At 38.4% G+C, this 21888-nt stretch overlaps 1 protein-coding gene across 1 annotated transcript in view; it reads right to left on the bottom strand.

Moving 5' to 3' along the window:
* Window positions 1-10843: 10843 nt before the first annotated feature.
* The window catches only part of cfap46 (cilia and flagella associated protein 46), a 48502-nt gene continuing 37457 nt past the window's right edge, over window positions 10844-21888 (bottom strand). The window contains exons 50-59 of the mRNA XM_022743995.1: window positions 21665-21817; window positions 17161-17240; window positions 16705-16765; window positions 16559-16591; window positions 16039-16102; window positions 15791-15903; window positions 12639-12720; window positions 12279-12415; window positions 11523-11621; window positions 10844-11259 (exon numbers count right to left, since the gene is read on the bottom strand). Coding sequence (XP_022599716.1) covers window positions 11147-11259; window positions 11523-11621; window positions 12279-12415; window positions 12639-12720; window positions 15791-15903; window positions 16039-16102; window positions 16559-16591; window positions 16705-16765; window positions 17161-17240; window positions 21665-21817 — 935 coding nt within the window. The 3' untranslated portion in view covers window positions 10844-11146. The remainder of the gene's footprint in view (window positions 11260-11522; window positions 11622-12278; window positions 12416-12638; window positions 12721-15790; window positions 15904-16038; window positions 16103-16558; window positions 16592-16704; window positions 16766-17160; window positions 17241-21664; window positions 21818-21888) is intronic.

Genomic DNA, 21888 nt, shown 5'->3' with positions numbered 1-21888 from the left:
GACACAGAATCTCTAGGTCTCTTAAACTCTACTGGAGAGGTGAACACCATTCTCCCAAAAGATATTCCCTCATTTGGTGATTTGATGATGGTGGCAGAGAGTGCTGTCTCCAAATCTCCCATAGGAGTTCATTTGGGTTGAGATCTAGTGTACGGCTTGTAAATCATGTAATTTTCATACTCATCAAACTGTTCAGTGACCTTTCTGGCCCGATATGGATGCAGTTATTAGGCTATACTTCTCCCCTCATTTATTCTGCAGGTTGTTTTATACATTTGAATGAACAATCCATGCTGCTGCTTTTCTGCTGAGAACAGTATATCCAGTAGGTCACTGCATACAGTAGCAGATTCACATATAGTATTTGTTCTTGCTCCATTACACAAAGCAATTAATCAGAAACATGAAAACATTATCTAAAACACAGAAAATAAAGACTTTTCTTCCAGTTGAATAGAGACAATATGCAGTAAAGCAACTTCTGTATAATTTATGAGTGCATTTCGCTGACAAGCCCATTGTACTGAGGATTATTACATTGTTGTGTCTGAAAATATTGCCCACTTTCACAGCTGAACTTACAGAGCAAACATGACCATTGAAAAGCCAAACAGTATCCACGCAGCAAAAGCCCTGCAACTGTTCTCTCTGCTTCCCAGCACGAGAATAAACTCCCCCATCTGACTTTGTGCCTGAAGGTTTACAAAGAGGAATGCAATAGGAATACAGATTAAGCTTTCCAGCAAGTCCACATGCAACAGAGCAAGTATTTCCGAATGTGTCATTGTTTGTTGCTGAATGATTGCCCTTCCACCTTTTGAATATATCTGATGATTGGACAAGAACACATTGATGTAACATATGCGCTCATGTACCCTTGACTTCAAAGCAGGCTTTGACAGTATTGATAATAAACAGGAAGAGCTGGAACTTTGGCCTTGAAAATATCAAAGAAGCCCATTAGAGCCACTAGCTGCTCTTTCTCTGAATATTAAAAAAAAAAAAAAACAGTGGCTGCGTACATTCGGTTGCCCAGATATGGTGATGATGTACATTAACCACAGTCTTTATGGAGATGATGAAAAAGTTCTTTCTGTAAGAGGATTACAAGGACTCATGTGACGCAGAGGTCATGAACCTGTCTTCATTGATCTTCACATTCATTACAATATTTGAAGCAACACTAGCGGTGTGGCTCCACACTGAAATGTTTGAAACAAAGGAGCCTTAAAGGAGATATTCTAATGGCTGTGGTGATCCTCTGACTTCTCCTCACCAGCAGGTCAACACTGAGAGAAAGAAAATGGCCTGTTGTGTGGATTAACAACCATTTCTATTCAGACATTCATGGTTCCCAAATTATGTATACTAATACTAATGGTAATACCTGACTTTTCATCAAGCCTCACCACCAGGTCAAATTTTTGGTTTATGACCAAATATGATCAGCAAAATTAATGAGGTTCTAATCAGCCTCAGATGCACTTAGTGCTAATGAGCAACAAGTAAAGTAAACTACGTCATCAGGATTTGCATGTTAGAATTGTTGTTTTTTTTTTAAGTTATTTTTTTGGGCATGTTTGCCTTTATTCTGACAGGACAGTGAGAGATAGACAGGAAAGTTAGGGAGAGAGAGAGGGGATGACATGCAGCAAAGGGCTGCGGGTCAGACTCGAACCCATGGCTGCTGCGGTTAGGACTAAACCTATGTGGTACATGCTCTAACAGGTGAGCCACCGAGGCGCCCCTAGCACTGTCATTTTAAGCATATTAGTATGCTTAGCATGCGCCCAAGAACAGCCTCACAGAGCTTATAGCATGGCTGTAGACTCCTAGCTATGCAAACTGTCTTTAGAGTGTCAACAATGCTGGAAAAACAGAACCAGACCTAACCAAAGCTGCACTCTGGGAAGTCGTCAGGCAGAGCAGTTTTGGCACTTTAATGTGAGGGCTGAGCAGGTCTCCTGTTCTGGAGAGCCTGGGTAACAATACACATCCCCAGACATCTGCTTTGATGAAAAGATGCTGATATGTGGCGTAATGGGCTTCACTAATCACAAATTCACAAATGTTGCTTATGTGGATTGAAATCCACCAGCCTAAAAATTTTTTGAATATTTGATTTTTGCAGTTCAGTTAAATGGTTTTCCCTTTTACTTACTACTATTTTTTTCCTTTAACCAAAGTCAAATTAACAAAACAAGCTTGGTGAAATAGACTTTATAGTCAGCTGTGTGGGATTTCACTTTCCCCTCATTTCCCCCTCAGGGAACAACCGTCCAAACCACCAAATTGTTTCCCATTCAACCTCCACAATAGATTCTCATTTCTGGCCCAGATGTGCGCCATGCATTTATTAGCTCAATATAAATATGTTTTTTTTTTTAATTGTTATTATTCTTTCTTCATCATTGTGAAGCAATGATGTCATTGTTTAAGTGCTTAATTTTCCATTGGACATAAGGCAGTAGAGATAAGTAGCCAACTAGTGTAAAATAACACAATGTTGTGGGTTGGTTTTCCTCCTCTCCTCCCCAGTTTTCTGAGTCATCAGCCGCCACTGATCAGGAATGACACCCAAGGTGATAGTCTGGAGGAGCACCAAAGGGATATTCCCCTATAATCGCAGTGAAAACATACTGCTGGGATGTTGTCCGCTGAGATTGTCAGCTTTCTGCCTTAAAACTAGAGGTCTAATGTACCACCTAACTTTATAATCTCAGAGGTAAATTGGTCTTCGAAGTGTAGCTAGACCTGCACCAATACCTGCAAGCGCATTAGAGCCTTCACACAAAATTGAGTGTGTATAGGTTGCTATGGAGAATGTAAATTGGAAGCAAAATGGATCCATTTTCGTTACAGTATTGTGTGAGAATGCCAGAACACACTGAATATCATACTGTTGTTAAGGACAACTGAAGGGGAGGGAACAGGGAGAACGATAAAAATAATAAGGGCAGAGGTGATAAAAGAGAAAATATCAAAGACCAATCAAACAGCGGAACAATGAAAGTACCCATAACATAAAAAGAAATACATAGAAGGAGAGAAAGGGGTACAAGTTGAAAGAATAAATCTGTGCGAGTCGCGCAGCAAATGTCTGCATTTTTCTGCTCTTCAGAATCTGACCTTTTCCGCTTCTTGCCAATCTTCCGTCTGAAATGTCTCAGATCTGCAGCCAGACAGAGAAAGTAAAAAAAAATCAGCTGTGTTCCACGTGGCAAACTCACCAAGGGCTTAAGTGCCTTGCTCAGGGGCACCTCTAACTATTCATTTTGTTTGTACCTTTGATTTGCAGTTCAGATATGCATGACCATTTCAAGTTACGTGTTTTTTTTCGTTTAAAAACAATTTAATAATCATACAAATCCATTTTGAGATAGTGTTCATAATCCATTTCATGTTATAATAGTCACAGTCTCTTTTAATCAGTTTCATCCTGCTCATATGAGTTTGCACCACACAAACATGTTTCTGTCTGTGACTATCATGTGAACATCTTCTTTCCTTTATAAAATTTTCCTGGTCTTGTTCCTGGTAAAATAAGAAATTAAAGCAAAGAAGGATTATTTCTCCTTTCTGTTCCCAAGAAAGAGGTTGCACTATATCGAATATAAATTACTGCGCTTCAGTGTACTCCAAATGTGTGTAAATACATAATGTTATGAGTGAAAGCATGACATTTCTCTTCTTATCTAGCAATGTGGAATTCCACCTCAGCAGTTCAGGTGAATAAGATAATCCTAGAAAATGTCATATAATAGAACAACTGACAGTAACTGTCAGTGGGCCGGCCTTTTTCCATCTGCAAACTTCACTGTTATTGTGGTTGCAGTAGTTTTATCATAACTGATGTTATTTGGTTTCCAATCAGTGTGCATGGAAAAGTTTGAATCATTTACAACCTCTGTCATAAAGTTGTTGTGATGTGTGACAGAATAGTTACGCACAAAAATAACATATTCTACCTGCACACAAGGCAAATAATCTATAAAGTCATTACACCCGTGTAACTACTGTCTGCCAGCAATTAACTTTGCTTTATCGCTGTGTCACTGTCATCCCAGCACATTCCTATCCATCTACTGTTTCTGGTAAATTTCTGAAGTGTGAATAAATGACACTCACATTTACATTTATATGACATTTACTCATTTGGCAGATACTTTTATCCAAAGTGACTTATAACTAAAGCTTCAAAGTGCAAGAGGATCAGGTGAAGAGACACCCTCTCCACTCCCTCATCACATGTAAAACTCTTATTACGGCCACAGTACTGATGGTCATGTGATCATCAGTGATCATGTGATCTCAGATATTAAGTAATAGAACCAATTCAGTCACATCAGAACACAGACATATTGTCTTATCAACACATTCAACTATTAAACCAATGAAAACACGTGTTCAGAAAGTAAGTTACAATCCTTGCTCCTCTGATATGATTACACGGTCTAACTGCATTTTATAGCATGGTTAATGTGATTATATGACTATGGAGACCAAATGTGAAGGGCCCAGATCTTGCCACACTATTAAACTGTAGGGGGATTGTTGGTAATAAAAAAGTTGCCTGATTACTGTTCTCATTCTGCTTTACTGCTCTGTGTTTGCTTATAACATGATGGAAAAGGAGCTAAATATTGAATTTTTTTGTCAAAATGCTTGTGGATGTTGATTATTTTGAAAAAAAAGTGAACATAAAGAATGTCAGCAATACATTCCCACAGACGTGCAGAACAAGCCCATGTACGCCATCTACAGTTAAAGAAAGTAACAGTGGTTAATAGCCGGCACAGATGGTAAAATTCCACCAGGTATTACTGTCCATAAGTGTGTGTGTGTGTGTGTGTGTGTGTGTGTGTGTGTGTGTGTGTGTGTGTGTGTGTGTGTGTGTGTGTGTGGAAATGAGAGATTTTGTGAGTGACTTACAATATCTTTCCATCAGGAACTGGTAGAAATACAGTAATTAATGATTTTTGCCTCACTCAGTCTGTAATTCTTGAATTCAGTGAACCAGAACCAAAATGGAAGAATTTAAGCAGCTCCCACATCCAGACCAAATTGGGCCTATAAAAAACTTTATGCACAAGGATCACAATCAGTGGATAAATCCAATGACATTGGCTTTCACACTTTTATCAGCAATGGCTGCAAAAATAAAAAAAACAAAAACAGTTAAAGACAGATCTCATTCTGAAGGCTGGTCTGCTTCTTCTTGTCTTGGGCCACTGGTTCATTAAATTTCTCACCTATTATCTCTTCAATTTGCTTGATATTGACCAAAAAACATACAGGATAGTTCTTTCCTCTGTAGGGCAGCAAGCCAGTTAGTGATCTTAATGGATGAAGGATGTAGGTTAGCTTAGGGCATAGCTATAATGTGAACTAAAAGCAATTGTCTGCAAAGCCAGATAGAAATACATCTAGTGACTTTTATTTTCTAGTATGCAAAATAACAAATCCCCAAACTTTGCCAAGGAAAAGCGACTGTCAAATAAAGCATTACCATAAATCAGAGCTTTGTCTGGGAACCCATGGTTAGCAGGCAGACCGCTCCAGCCTTGAATAAAGTAGCAGATGTTTCATGTATACTTCACAGGCCTACGTCAATCAACCTTGCTTGTCAGAATGGCTGTGCATGCAGCTCAGCATTGCCCAAGTTAGCCTAAATAGGCTACAGCCTCCAGTACCCAGATACCTTACATGGACTAAGTTGAATGACTGAGGAGAAAGTGGGTAGTGATGGGGAAAGAATGAGCCAGGAAAAATTTACCTGCCCATTGTGGCAATCAACTGGGAAATATAGTGTGGGAAGAGTTGCAAGCATCGGCTTTTAGGGCTAGCACGAGGATTAGCTGATATTAGCATTCCACATGTTGAAAAAGATGCATCTTATCAGATACCATACTGTCTTTACTCTATACTCTACCTCCTACTCTATCACTGTCAGACATGCATTATGCAGCCGCTCATGGTTAGCTACACAAACAAGAGGTGAATCTCATTTTTCTTTGTCATGTTGCTTCAATCCTTCTTGTAAATCGTGGGAAGAAGCCGGTGATCATACTGGGTGAACTGGGATGGCAGCCATTTCCTTTCCATTTCCATTTTTTAACACTTTATAAAACTATGAAACAATTAATAGAAGGTAATAGATTTTTTAGCCACACAAGTCTGTCTGCAGGGCGTTGTACTTTGGTCTCAACTGAAATATTTCAAACGCTTTATCACATGTAATTGTCCCCAGAGGAAGAAGCAGAGACTTTGGTTCTGCTAAATAGCAAATGTTAACATGCTAATACTCTAAACTAAGAACCTGAGTGTGGTAAAAATTATGCTTAACATCAGCCTGTTAGCATTGCTCACTGTGACCATGTTAGCATGGTGATGTTACTGTAGTGCCTACTGCAGGTAAAGCCACATAGAGCCGTCAGCATGGCTGTAGGCTCTTAGTCTTGTTAAAGAAATGGTTCAATATTTTGGATAATAATGTTTGCCAACAGTTAGATGAAGAAATTGACACCACAGTTATAAATATAAAGCTACTTTCAGCAGCCATTTAATTTAACTTAGCACAAGACTGTATGGCCTAGAACTGCTAGCCTGGAGCTAGTATGGCCACTGTTTCCCCATTTCCGGTCTTTACGCTAAGCTAAGCTAACCTATGTGAGGTGATGCAGCGCTGCAGAATGTCAGTATATCACCAGCAGTATTCAATCACTTACACATTTCCAATTACAGATACGCTTGTCTGATAACTGACTTCCACATGGTGCATTCTTCCCGAAGCCTCCTTTGGGAAGCCTCCTTTTTTTCCTCTCTTCTGTGCAGGGTGAAGAGAACTCAGAGGTGCTTAGAGATGGCAAACTTGATTGATATCTGGGTCATGCAAGAACAGAGGAGACAGTAAAAGACAAATGGGGTGCACATAAAGATAGCCCAAAACAAGAAGCTAAAATGTAACAATCAATACTTCTTAAGGAGGTTAGTACCATCACTCTCAAATTGTCACAGCATTGGTGTGACTCAGTTGTTTCCAGGTCAATGTTCACCCAAACTGACCTCTGTGTGAGGTAAGTTGAGATCTGGTGTGCAAAATGAGATACAAATGGAGTTTAGGATAAATAGGACTTTATTTCAATTTCTTTCTTCTCAATTGGTTCTTATATTACCTCCTCTTAAGTTATGGCCAAATTGACCTTTCCATACATCTGAATGGAAAACGGAGTCAGATGCATTCGCCTCCTGTTGCCTACACTGGTACTTTTCAACTGCTGTTTGCCAAATCTTTGCTTCAGTAATTCCATTACTGGAAAAACTCACACAGGCTATTGTAAAATCAATCTTTCAAGGGCTGAGAAAATGGTTCAATAACGCTGTACATTTAATGATTTCTGATCTTGACTCCACACAAAGTGTCCTGAAAGATCAAGTGATATATGCACGAGTGAAAAATATTTAGCTATTGTAGACTTATTTATTTAAGTAGCCTTTACACAGCCTTCACATTTTTTGAGCATGTATAATCTTCATCATTCAGTATTGTCAATTGTAAACTTGCTTACAGGTCAAGTGTGCCTGTAGAGCAAGACTTTCCACCCTCGCTCAACAAGTGGCCACTAGTGTACAGTTTGGTGTATTACTAAGCCACTATGGCAATGGGACAAGTCCTACATTGCCACATTGGCTGGAACAGAGATAGCAACTCAGGGGTTTCTTGCCAAAATTGTTTCCAAAATTGGGTGTGCAGCTTACTCCCTGTATCACTTTCACAGGAACCACAATGAAAATTGGCATAAATAAATTCCTGTGCATGCATTGAACATAATTCATCAGACTTTCTGTTGGAGCAGGGACAATCAGGTCGATTCATTGATTACTCAGGCAAAGCAGAAGTAATTGAGGATAGGTTAAATAATTGATTAATCACTCAGGGTTTTTTTCACATTTTCCGGTTTAATTTTCTTAGATCAATATGTTTAATTACTTGTGTCTTTTATGTTAATGTAAACTGTGTCGCTTCAGGTTTCTGAACTGCAAATAGACAAAGGGGTGGATATCTTTTCCAACTTCTTCACCATTAAGGTGGAGTTGAATTATGGGTGGGGAAAACAACTGTTCATGTAAGAATTGTGATTTTTATCTACAACAACTCAATTGATTCACAAAGTCCAAAAATCTATTTTTGTGCAGTGGTAATAACGTTATATTGATGGAACAAACAGTAGACCTTTGGTTCTCAAAGTGGGGCCTGGGGATGCCCAGGGGTCATGTGTCTCAAACGCTTTCAGTAATGAAATATCTAAAAGCAAAAATCTTATCAAATGGGGGTCTGTGGTCTTATTTCTGCCAGTTTAGGGGTCCTTGATGTGAATAAGTATGAGAGCCACTGGTGTAGACCGTGCAATTAACACTAAGTCTTGGTTAGGCCGGCCACTAACACGTCGAAACATACTAATTGCTAATGTGAAGGGATACAAGCCTTATCTGAACGACAGAGTTTGACTTGTCCCCACACAGTTGCTTCACGCAGCTGGATGGAGGGTTGGGGCCCAGTCCAATTACATTGCCATCTGCATATGATTTTGGGTAATTTAGGTTAACAATATAACTGACAGAAGCTAGACCAAAATATTTCAGGAATGATAAAAGCAGTTTCCCACTACTCTGCAGCACAGCAACTCTGTTGTTTTCATTTCCCTCCTCCCTCTGTCTTTCGTGTCTGACGCTGATAGATGCATATTACATTAAGACTTGCCCCAAAAGTTAAAAATCTTTACCTTAAACCTAAAAAGAAAAGGAAACTAATTTTTGATGTGACCAGTTTTCAGTTTTTAAATTTTGCCATGGAGATTTCTTTACCTTCATCCTAGATGCAAAAGTACCACTCCCTTTCATTTACCCAGGACTCTTATCATCAAAATGCTTCTTCTTTGTTAACCCAGTTACTGTAGCTATACCTGTAGTTCACTGCCTCCGTCTCCTACTGCTATGCAAATATTTACCCAAGCAGCAGCACATAAAATCACAGTGGAGATGATGATTACTGATAACGTTTATCCCCAATATGTAGTAGTACCTCTGTCTGCGAATAAATCCCCTGGGCCTCCGCCGTCTTTCCTCCTGTCTCAGCTGCCTCCAGTGTCTGAGAAGTCCTTCTGCACAGCGAAGAGTTATCTCTGACCTACTTACATACATACAGTGTGGAAGAAGGTCAAACGACAGACTGTAGAAGAACATCCTCTGGCTATAGTTCTCCTTCTCTTTGGTGAAAACAAAAGCAGAATCCAGTGATTTGGGACACAGCAGTCAGTGCAGATGTGTTAAAAATAGTGCTTTGCAATAGTAGTTGTAGTAGTAGTAATAGCTGTGTGCTCTACATGCCACTGTTTGAAATGTTCATCAGTACATAATTCAACTACATGTATGTCAATTAATAAGCATATGCAGTACTGTATGTGCGTATAGAGTATTTAAGCATACACGATGTATTTGTGCTGTTAAGAGATCTAAATGCAGGTGAGCATGTTGAACTTTGGGAGCACAGCAGCAAGAGAGAGAATCTGTTGGCTGCCCAGAGGGGTGAAGAGTCAACTTGTCGCCGGGTGAAAAGACAAACAAGCTGCTGAGACAGACAGTTAGCAGCAGTTATTTATCAGAATAAGGGAAACAAGATAAGTGGTATCCAGCAGCTTGCTTTGAATGTCAGCTGCTGAAGAACAAGCTTTCCAGACAGCAGCAATGCAGACATGAGCTGAAACAATAATTTATTAAATGTTATTTGATAATCAGCAATTTGTTGTGGACAATTTGTTGAGAACTATTGCAGCACTACAATCCCTGCACGTCTGCATGGACGCTCTCTAATCTCATCGTCAGTGTCTGACTGGGGGCATGGGCAACATTTGGGCTGAAGATTAACAAATCATTTGTATGAGTCTGAATATTGCTGAGGACAGGGTGTCTGAGACTGGCCAAATCAATAAAACATTGTCAATTGGTAAGGCAACAACAAATGGGGATCCAAGAGAGCAATGAATGATGCTAGACCAGATCCTGCCAACAGGATCTTTCTCTGTCCACTTCACAATGTGACTGAAGGATCCCAGTTTCTGTGCAAGTTTAAGGAGAGAACTGAAGCTCAGCAAATGACAATAAATAGGGCATTATTCAAATCCTCAGGTCACACAGTTCTTACAGTAAGAACATCTTTTCCTCAAGGGGTGTATTTACCAATTTGGAAGTTTCTAAATTAACATTTAATGCAATACAACAAGAAACATAAGGATTAAGCCTGCACTGCACCGTCTGATAAAGGCATTCTCTAAATTAAAATTAGTAAACGCAATTATGTTTAATTTAAGCCTTATTTTAATGAATGAATGAATTCAGCTTCTCTCAGCTGAAGTCAACTGAAGAGCGGTCTGGTGGTTTTCATGTTGACACAGTTTGGCACAGCTGGAGTAAAAAGACAAGAAAAGACGTATGAAACCAATAACAGAACTTCAGTTACAGCTGCAAGATGAAGCTGCATCACCACATTTAAAGCATACCTGACAATGAGCCATTGTTTTTCTAGCTCAGTCCACTTATTGTAGGAGTTCATCCATTTCTGTCAAATTGTTCATTTGGCCAGAAATAATTTTTCACATTCAGTTTTGGTAAAGTCTGAAACAAATGTACATCAATGGAAAATTGGCAATCATGGTGATTGATGTGGACACAACATTGTAAACACTTAATATATTTAATGTTATCTGCGAGGCAGAGATCCCGAAGGTATAATTCCACAGCACAACAATGACACAGTAACATTGATATTTTAATAATACAAGGCAAGTACAGGGTGAAGCTGTGTAAGCTACCCTCTCTGAGAACATTGAGAGCTCTAGCAGGCATGTTGCATATTGTATATTACTGTCTGCTGTGTATAGTAAAAACAATATTAAAAACATCATGTATAAAGCCAGTATTCTCATAAATTCACATAGAGGAGAATGTAAGTAATGAATCATCCTTTATGAAGAGTTTAACCCCCATACTGCAGTAGGTTCAGTTTTTTGCCTACAGTAATATTTGCAAAGCTTGCTGACATGTATCATCTTGAACTGAGAGAGGAATATTGAGTTTATACTACAGTATATTACATGACAATTAAGTTAGGGAGTCCATAAAGTATACAGCTGAAAGCTGATGGTGTGAGAGTCATTTTGTGGAGAACATCGTCTTCCTTTGAGTCAGAGAGGAGCATGAGATCTGCAGAGGAAAGCCAGAGAAAGCTGTAATTACATATGAGAGTTATATTGAAATTCAGCTTAGACTGATTAATCATTTGAACGATTCTGGTTGACATTACATTATTCTCTTTGTCAAGAAACCCAAACCTCACACACAGAGAAAGAGAGAGGTGTGGGTGTCTGTGATGTGCCCATACAAAAACACATGGACTTGAATGAATTTACACTAAATAGAAATGCAAATGTGAGGCTAAATTAGGTAACAAGTAGAATTTACAGTACCAGATGATCTTGTAACCTTGTAGTGTGCTATCTCTGAACCGTTCCCTTTCCTCAAAGCATGGATGGTCTGACCAGAGGTCTGTCCGACTCTCAGTAGATCTTCAACACATGGTGAGAGACAGATTATATTACTGTAACTGCTAGTAATGCCAACAGGCATAAAGTAAATGTTAAAGGTCCCACATTTTACATGTTTTATTTGAAGTGTTGATCCATAGCAAGATATATTTGTGGTTTTAAGAACCAAAAACCATCTCAAAGTAGTTTTACATGCCCTCTCCCTCTCTAGAGCTCTCAGGTTGGTGAGCCAATCAAAAGAGAGTCTCTGAGCTTCTCTTCTGATTGGCTGACTGTTTTCTGAGTGATGTAATGAAAATACAGTAGATTTCAGGTAAACACTCAGAGAAACCAAATCCTGCAAGGTTGGATGGTGGGTCCAGGGGGGAGGGGGGAGGGGGGAGGGGCATGGCCGAGGGCTACTTTGTTGTGACATCGCAAAGTTACAGAAGTCCTGACGGCTCGTTTAAAGGCTCAGTTTCTGAGTACAGGCTGTGTGCCTTTCTCTGTGGACCGAGCATTTTTATACTTTCACAGTATTGTATATATATATATATATATATACATAAAGACATGGAAATCTACCTTAATACAATATGGGACCTTTAAAGAGGCTAAAGTACAATGTATTAGTTTGACAGAGAGTAATGATAAATGTAGAAAGTACATTATTGTTTCAAAAGTATGTCCAAAACCTACTGTCCAGAACGATGGCCATGTTGTGTGTGTTCTGTTGAAGGCTGCAGTGCCACTGATTGAGGACAACACAGCCGACACCAGCCAAACTCAACAGCAGAGCAGTCTCAAGGGGTTTCTCCAGGGCAAGCTGTCCTGCGCTGGAGAGGAGAGAAATAGTGAGATTATTAGAGGGAGAAAGTGGGGAAGCCCTGTCTCTGTAAACTACTGTCAACCAAAAAGCCAAAATATTGCCGGCGACAAAAACATCAGTTGTCACTACTATAAAGTGACTAAAACACATTAGGAAGGGAAAATGGAGTGAGAAGAAAGTCTAAGTGCAAATTTATTTAAAAGCTTTGTTCGATAAAGCTGTTTTATTACCTCTTGTGCACGTCAAGGATTGATTGTCGGAGAAAGCTTGTATTGTTCTGAACCTGCTCAAACAGCAGGGCCATGCGGCACTCTGAGGAGAGGAAACATCATTATCATGATCTGGCAGCAGAGTAAATAAAACTTCTAATGAAAGACAACTACTCAGAAACAGCTCCTCACAAACAAAATACTTTACAGTACTAGGTGCCTCAGTGGCCTGTCATATATGTTCATGCAAAATGCAGTGTTTGCAACTATGACTGTTTTTCATGTACACTTGCAAATGAAGTATAAAACACACCCTTGAGGAGGTCCATCATACTCTGTTACAAACAAAAAGAGCACAACTAAAGTGAAGTGATAAAGCAGGTAATTGTATCTCATCACTTACTGTTCAGTCTACTAACACTGTGCCAGAACTGGCAAAACACAGAATGGCTTTTACTGTGGAGCTGTCACTAAGGAGTAGAGTAGAGGAGTAATGGTCAGGAGGACAGTGAGCTGTTAGATTAAGAGCTGCAGGCTACTGGCCGTACACCTTCAACCTTTCAGTGAGGTAACCAACTTTATTTTCCCCGGCCGTCGTGTGCAAAACCAATTGTGCTGTACGCAGCATGAAATCAGATTGTGGCAGCTAATAGCATGATGGGAAAAAGGCCACATACTGACTGACTTCTTTATGAAAGCATTAAAGAACGTGAATTTATTTGGTTGCATTGTAAAACATAACACCAGCTGCTCTTCTGTTGTATCTTGGAAAAAGCAGCTGAGTGTTTGTATTTACATATACAACACAATAACAGGTGTTGCCAAATTAACCAAGACAATGAAAGTGTTTTATAGCTGAGTTTGAGGTTAAATGACTGAATTGATCATGAATAATAGTAGGAGCCTTTTCTGCTTCTCCTGATTTTATTTGTGCACCATTTCCTGAAAACTGTGTAGAAAAATAGCTGTGTAGAAAGATACATACAATATAAGTCTTTTTATTGACTAAAACATGACATATTTGCCATGGCCCTTCAATACAAGACACTGCTGGCCCTCTTCCCTTTGCAGGTGCTCGGGGCCAGAACAGCAGTCTACTCTGATACTATATGAAGCTCACTTGTGCAGGTATTGCCATAGCAGTGTTACATTCATCAAGCTTTGTCCTCTAAAGAGTCATGTAACATTCTTATTTAATCAATCAAAGATGCAGAGATAAAGTAACTCAATTCGCAGATAAGATGTGAGTGCAGATGGTGCAGCATGTTCTGTGTGACACCGTTTTTTCTGAGAAACACGAATCTGCCATCGCCTAATAATATCTCAATGGCCAATTAGGTAGGAACAGTCCTGTGTGTTGTGAAGTAACAGCTGGAATTCAGACCATGGTGTCAGTCACACTATAGTTAGCAGCATAATGCCAGGCTAGTGGGTGGCACATATGTCTGGCCTAGGGCGAAGTGTAAAGCCAGCCTGACACTCTGTCAGTCACCCATCCTCAGACTACCTTTGTTTTCTGGTGAAGGAGAGGACGGGAGCCGTGACGATGAAGCCATAGTTGTTTTATGAAATACCTTTGAAAGTGCAAAGAGCTGAAAGGCGATTTGGGACAGGTTATTATTTATTTAAAGAGTCGTGAAGACTGGAAAAGGCCCCCTAATAATTGTGAAGGGGGCGAAAGCTTTAGAATCTTCTTGTACCCTGAGTGTAAATAAATTACAGGAGTTCAGGAGTTCTTTCAAGACTTCTCCAAGAAAAAAAAAGAATCAAAGTATTGGTGGATTGGCTCAGTGGAAATATACTCAGTAATTCTTGACTTATTTGACGTATTTATTTCTTGAGGCATCAAACAGCTGAGATAACCGTTCAGGACATATCTATCTTTGAACATTGTGACTTGTATAGCTCATCAAAAATTTTGAAACCACTAACTACTACTAACTACTAATGGTCCATTACTTTTTTCTTTTTTTTTTTTTTTTTGGGGGGGGGGGGGGTCTTAACTGTCCCATGTTCAAGTTGTATGTTTTTTGTGATATGTTTGATTTATTAAACCAAATTTTCATTGACAAAAAACAAACAACTGAAGACTTTTACCAGACTGTTTTGTATATTAAGAATAAATAAGAATCCTTGCTACCTAGCATTACATTACATTACACTATATCACTCCTACAAGTAGGGTCCAGACTGTGTTCTCATTGTCATGTGTAAATAACCCTTGTTAAATTTATTTTATGAGGAATGAAACATTATTACAAAGTCAATACATTTTCAACTGCTTGTCCAGCTCAGTATGATCAACAACTATAATTCACCATCATTAATCCTCATTAGATTCACTCTTTGGTGAAGTTGTGGAAGTGTTATAGCAAGGATCTGATAGTAAAACCTCGTTGATTTCTCACTGCAGAACAGGGATATTTCTATATATACCCATCCAGGAAATGAAAGATTGATGTGTTTGAGGAGATTAAGCCTACTGCTCCATTTAGTGTTTACATAATCCACAGCCCTGCTCCAAATTCATTTATTACAGTATTTTACCTCCCATTTTTCCTCCTAATTTACCATTTTAAATGCTTTAGAAAACACAACATCCTGTGTGATTTCATTAAATCTGGGGACATATGGTGCTTAAGACATTTGATGATTTGATGGACTAGTTCTCTATCTGTCTCATTTTGACTTTTTTTATTGGGTGGTAATGTATCTATCAATTGTATTTTTTTGGGAGAGCCTATATTCAGTGATAGTGATAATGGTTCCTGAGCAACACACATTTTACAATTAAAATGAATATGCTAATTTCTTGTTTTACTGACAACCCCGGCTGACATTTTATTTTCTGTCAGCCGAAAACAAGACTGTTTTCATTAACAGTAGATGCAGATTAGTGATGGAAATGTTATGACTTTGTTATGTGAAATTTCTGGGGGTGTTTGACATTAAGTCTATGTTCTGGTGTTATCTCCGAATAAAACCATAGCAACTAACACACCTGTGTAACATGTTTCTGTCCACACACAGTAGTATTCACATGGATATGTTCACCTTGCTGTGAATTTTTAAGGCTGATATCTAAAATTTTAGAAACAATCATTCAAATAAAAACGCTCTCAGGTCCTATTAAGAACAATGGAGGGAAACTGCAGTGTATGGGTGTACAGTACCTGATAGACTGAGGGCAACTAGTTTAGCAGGTGGGATGTTTGCCATGAAGCGCTCCATCCCCAGGTAAATAAAGGCGCTGCATCTGCTCAGCAGCTGCTCCATCTCAGACAGACTTGACAGATAAAATACAGCAATGGCAGAGCAGAAGAGATTAGGTGTATTGAAATGCAATAAATACAATGGGTGCTCTAAAACCCAGAAGAGACATGCTGCATTGCATTGATTTGCTCTACTTAAAGGTTCTAACCTGGGCGTTTGTTTGCTGTGTGTTTTCAAAATCTCCTTTATCCTTTTGCTCAGACTGGTCCCTTCTGTGTCACACGTAGACAACAACATACAAATATTATGAAACCACTTGGGGAAGGGGTGAAACTAAATGGGAGCTGCAATGTAACTTATACAAGGCCACAACAGTAGAGGTTTTGTAAAACAGTACAGTGTAAAAGTACATTTTGAAAGGCTGGGTGCAAAAAAGATCAAATGCAGAGCCAGCTGGTGGCTACAATACAATACACGCTAAAGAGGACATTAATCACTGCAGAACAGGGCTGAGTCTCTAAACTTCCTCTTGGTCCAGTGCACACTGCCCATACAGACACTGAAATAAAAGCAGCTTGAACTATACTCTAATGTAATTGATCATAAGCAACAACCATTTATATAGGCCACAGAGTAGTATATTTCCATCCCATTAAAGAAGATTACAAAGATTACAAAGTTAAGTAGGTATTGTATGTAACCTTATTTTTTGGATTACATTTACTTACCAAAGATGCCTTCATTGTAAGGGTCGACGATATCTTTACAGGCATGTTAAGATCTATAAGAAACTCTATTCTGCAGTAGAACCAAATGAATTAGATATAATATTTAACAAAAGTTATTTTAAAAGGTACATACTCAAAAAAGATACATTTGAGGTTTCGTGTGTCAACAGGGAAGGCGTTCGAAGCTGAGGCATGATTGGCATGTATCTGGGTAAATAAATTAAAACTGTTTCAGCTTAAACCAAGCAGTTAAAAACATAACACATAGCACATCTAAATACATCCAAACATTGTCTCTAAGACATACAAATAGCAGTTGCAAGAGAAAATATGAAAGTGGATTTTAGGACAGAGGAGACAGAGGAAAAGAAAAGGAAGGAAAGAGGAAAGGGTTGGTTGAAAAAATAGAAGTGATGCATGACAGAGGATAACTGCTCCGAAGCTAGAAATAGGATTGTTGCGAAAACACATTATGTAATTGATTGAAAAACCACACTTAAAAGAGAGGCGGGAGGAACTTAAATAATTGCTACTGCTGACAGCAGGTAAAAGTAATATTGCTGTCTGTATCTGGAAGGCCCAGATTAATTTACTGAACTCACCACTTTGATGGCTTGGCTTTGATCTGCCTTCCCCTTAGTTCCTTTACCACCTTTGGTCTCCTTTTTGTTGTCACTTTCAACTGCCACAAACAGGAAGCAGAATTAATATGTACACTTGTCTGTGGGGTAGATTACACAGCATTTGGACTGAGGAGAAAAAAAATAACTTTCTCAGTATCTGCAAGCAATGACATTTATAGGTGACTGAATTGTTCTAAAAGTTTCCTTGTGGTCACAAAATGTATTACCTCATGTAAATGAGAGCACTGACTATTGATTAAGCATTGATTATCAATTTAATTACCACATTTATTTGATTCAACCCTCCACCTTTCATTTCAAACAAAAAAACAAACAAAAAATAAATAGGTTTAGTCAGACACACTGAAGTAGTAATTTTTAGGTTTATCACTGTCATACTTTCAAGTTTTAATCCATACAGAAGAACACTTTCAAAATCCATTTAGTTTGGCAGGTGTGTAGGAGCAGGATGAATGGATTGGAAGCAACAAACAAATGACTAAATGCACACATTTCCTCTGTATATTGAAAGTCAATGTATATCGAGGATGAATCAATGATTTTAATCACACTCTAATCTCCACCCAATAACACATCAATAACACCACGTATAGCTTAAGTTCCCAACTGTACATAAAGTAACATAGCTCCAAGCACAAATAGCATAGTGTTTGATCTGTTGGAACGACCCAGGAAAGTGACCACTAGTGCCGACCTTTAATGCCAAACTCAGGACAAACTTTTTAGTGAAACTTTTTTTCACTAAATACATATAAAATACAAGGAACACTGACTTAATATAAAGACTGAATGTAACTGTTCTGTTTTTGGTCGGAACCTGTAGCCAGTTTATGGCTGTTGTAACCTCTGAAGCCTTAAATTGTTTAGTCTTAGCGGCTATACTGCAGCGTGCTTAGAATCATCAAGATCAGGAATTTTTAAATCCTACTCATAAAGTAGGCAATAAAGCTCATGTGTCCACAAGACTTGTGTACATGTGTTTATGACACATGAACCTGTGTGAAAGTATTTTTCTTAATGGTTCAACATTATTTTAATATTTTTGAATATAAGTGCATTGACTTTGCTTTTAATTAGATGTGACCAATTTGTTGACACTACACCTTGGTGCAACTCCAGTGTTGCCTGCACAACTTTAATATCTATTGTCGGGCTGCACATGTCATCAATGATCAGATGGCACCAGTGTGTTCAATACAACCTGAGTTTCTATATCTGGGACTCACACTGTTCATGCTAGAACTGAAACTATTAGGTTTCTTTTTTGAAATCTTTTTTTCTAAAATTGTATGTAAACCTGTGTCGCACTGTACTTGTTCTTAAAAGGACCAATCAAATGTAAAATCTTTCATGTAGTCTGAATCACAGAGTAATCACTTGACAACTGTGAGACAGGAGAGTTTGATGCAGTAAGAACAGATGCTCATACAAAGGCAAACACATTTTCAACCTGAAGGCAGTCTTTTTATAGTTTGTGCTAATTTGTCCTGTGCATACCTCATGCAAAGCACTACACAGAATAACAAATAGCCCTTCCAAAAGTGCTTTCAGGCACTATATCTTCCTGACACAATGCTAAACTGTAGTTGTCAAAATTATGGTAATGATGTTCCGGAAAAAGATCACTTTTTTCCTGGTTTCATCATCACCCATCTATTTGATCCAGGTATTGAAAGATGTAATATAAAATGCACGTTCTTGCAGTTTCCCATCTGTGGCATAAGCAAGTGTCAAGTGAAAAACACACACATACTACACACAAGTTTAACAGCAACCTTTGAACATTCAGTCAAGTTATGCAAATGAGTCAACCTTTAAAAAGTTAAAGATGTCTGCAGCATCAGCTTCAGTGCTCTTTCTGCCCCCCTTTCTCTTCCCTCCAAAATATTAATGTGCATAATTCTCCCAAGAATTGAGGCATCATCGCCACAAAACAACCAGATTTTCTTCTTGGGATTTTACGCTCATAGTAGGCCTCTAAAATAAAACCCTGAGAGACTGCAGAAGGATACAATGTAATGGGCAATATTAAATAAACAAGAGGCTCATCCTTCAACTGGCTCATCCTTCTCTGTTTTTCTTGCTTTTAACACCAAAAATACTTATTCAGCAGATCATTTTAAACAAAAATTTTTTTTTTAAATTTTTTATTATTTTTACCCAGATTGTGTCTGCACATTGAAAAGTTCTTATTACTTGTCTCCTGATCCAACAAAATACTGTTTGCCATGGTTTACAGTGAACACTTCTTGCAATACACGATAACAAAGTGAAGAGAAAAAGAAAAAAGCAATAAGCTGCATAGTGATCCTCCCTTATAGTGAAGTATAGCTTTGCAACTGCCATGGCAATTTTATGTGTAATTTTTTTTTTTTTTTTTTGTACAATTTAAGTTTGGATCCTAATGCTTAGATCAGTCCTCTTATAATGCTTTTGCCCATCACAATTCTGGGAAACTGTAGTGAAACATTAAGACTAAAATTATATAAAAAGACAGTTAATCTTACCACAGTGTGACTGTGAAGCAAATTTATCCTTCTAAATAAAATTCCGAATGAAATATTGATGATCCAAGTGATGATCAAAGTGACCAACACTTGATGCTGCGCTCCCAGGCAGTGTTGGATTACACAGCATCTCTACATTCCTTCACTGTGTTCTGTCCATTTTGGTTTAGGTTCTTCCTTTCTGGAGGAAAGTAGGAAAACATCAGACACTATTGGCTACAGTTTCCCTAAGATGGACATATTATTCAAAACTGTTTAAGACTAAAGTCTGCATTTAACAGTTAGTCACTTTTTCCTGCCAGTGTCCAATAATGACACCAGAATTTGAGCTTGACCAATAGGGTAAATCTAGAACATGGCAAAACAGTAAGAGGCTGGATATGATCCCTTTCGGTTGTTCACACCTTTTGTGTCTTAGGCTGACAACTTCAACAAATGTGGTCATTTAAATTTAAAGCTTGACTTGCTAAGTGAACAGTTATCTTTGGCCAGACCTACATACATTAACCCTGGACAATCAAACCTACAGTGCTGACTCTAAATTGTTCTAGCAGGCACAGCAAAATGGCCACAGTTAATGGACATCCACTTTAGCAAAGCAAGCTACAGTGCGTACGGATGTCCGCATGAACTTCTGCATGCTGCCAGGATGTGAAATGACCTTTCTGTCCTGAACAAATTCCATTTCTATGGATGGCTGCCTGCAGCCTAAATCCTGGCATCAAGATGCTTTCGCAAGCGTAGGCCATTATTTACTAAAATATGATGAGGAATTATATGAGGCAAACATCCAGTCATACACAAAACCCTACTCTAATTATTAAAAGTGGATGATGGATAAGGCAGTTATACTGCATTGTCCTTTTTCTCCCATCTTACAGTGTCTGTGACTCTGGGGTTGGACACATTAAATACAGAATTGGAATTTCAGCTCTGGCCCATTCATAGGTTGTCTTATTATAAGTCATATCTTGCTGTTTCTCTACTGATCTTTATGTGAAAATATCCTCCCATGGAAAATAGAGGCCCATTTTTCAAGGACTGGTCAGAATTGTATTTATTGCCACTGAGATAATAAGAATAATATAATAATTTTGAATAATAATTAATAATAAGAAATTAGTAAGTTAGATATTAAACTGACAAAGAAAAAGGATTTCTTAGAGTTAAAAATTTATTACAGGGAATGAATAATAACATAAATAATCATCTTGATTAAACACTCTTTGGGCAATTAAAAAGTATTAGCTTTGTGAAAACTTAAACAGGGGGCCTGTTTAATTTGGGCAGTAATAACAGGTTTAATAAATGCTGAGCAGGAAGTCTCCTGATGATTTTTGACCTGCCTGAAATAATGTGGCTGCCACATAGTCCACTCATTTGCACTTCCATATTCTAAAAGGTTTCGAACAATACCTGTGCTATATAAAATAATGCATTACTCATGCCCTTTGTTTACACCAATAACTAGATTATACAGCATTAGCAATGTGTTTGTCTGTGTGCACCTCTGTGCGGCCATTACAAGCTATCAAACTAAACACGTTTAACAGACAGTTGAAACATTCTTAATGATATTCCTGTACACACTCAGGGCTAACAAATGCCTCATTTGCAACTTCACAGTCACATCTTTTATTTGGAAAGTAGTGCAAATATGCTTAGCTCTAGTGCAAAAATGTCAAGTGTCTTGGATTTTTTTGTAGTTAGCTCATTTTTTCTAAGCACAGGCATGTCATTCTGTATCTATTTAAACTGTGCAATAGACTAAAACTTTGACAGTACAACTATAAAATGACATGAATTATGCAAAGACCAAGATCAGCAGACTCAGAATCCACTAGACTAGCTGCTCTATGTTGGTCTTAAAATTGCATGTTCATGGGGATTAGGGTTAGGAATCCCTAGGCAATTCATTTTTCACATATTCATATTCACATATGTGTCATTGTTACCTTTCTCTAGTACTTCTCTGTTCAGTCGACTGTGAAGAAGCTGGAGGGAAAAGTCTCGGGACACAGAGCTCAGGCCTTCCTTCTGAAGGATTGACAAAGACTCCAGTGGCAACTCCAGCAACTTTCTGTCCGCCAGCAACACCACATACTCCCCTGGTTCGGTTGGTAATAGCTGTATACACAAACATACACAAAAGTACAATGATTTTCACCTACAGTATATT

The sequence above is a fragment of the Seriola dumerili genome, unplaced genomic scaffold (genome assembly GCF_002260705.1).
Source record: "Seriola dumerili isolate Sdu_G_001 unplaced genomic scaffold, Sdu_1.0 BDQW01000073.1, whole genome shotgun sequence".
In the NCBI taxonomy this organism is placed as follows: domain Eukaryota; kingdom Metazoa; phylum Chordata; class Actinopteri; order Carangiformes; family Carangidae; genus Seriola; species Seriola dumerili.
Note: the sequence above shows the minus strand (reverse complement) of the source record. Positions and strands in the feature narration are given on the sequence as shown.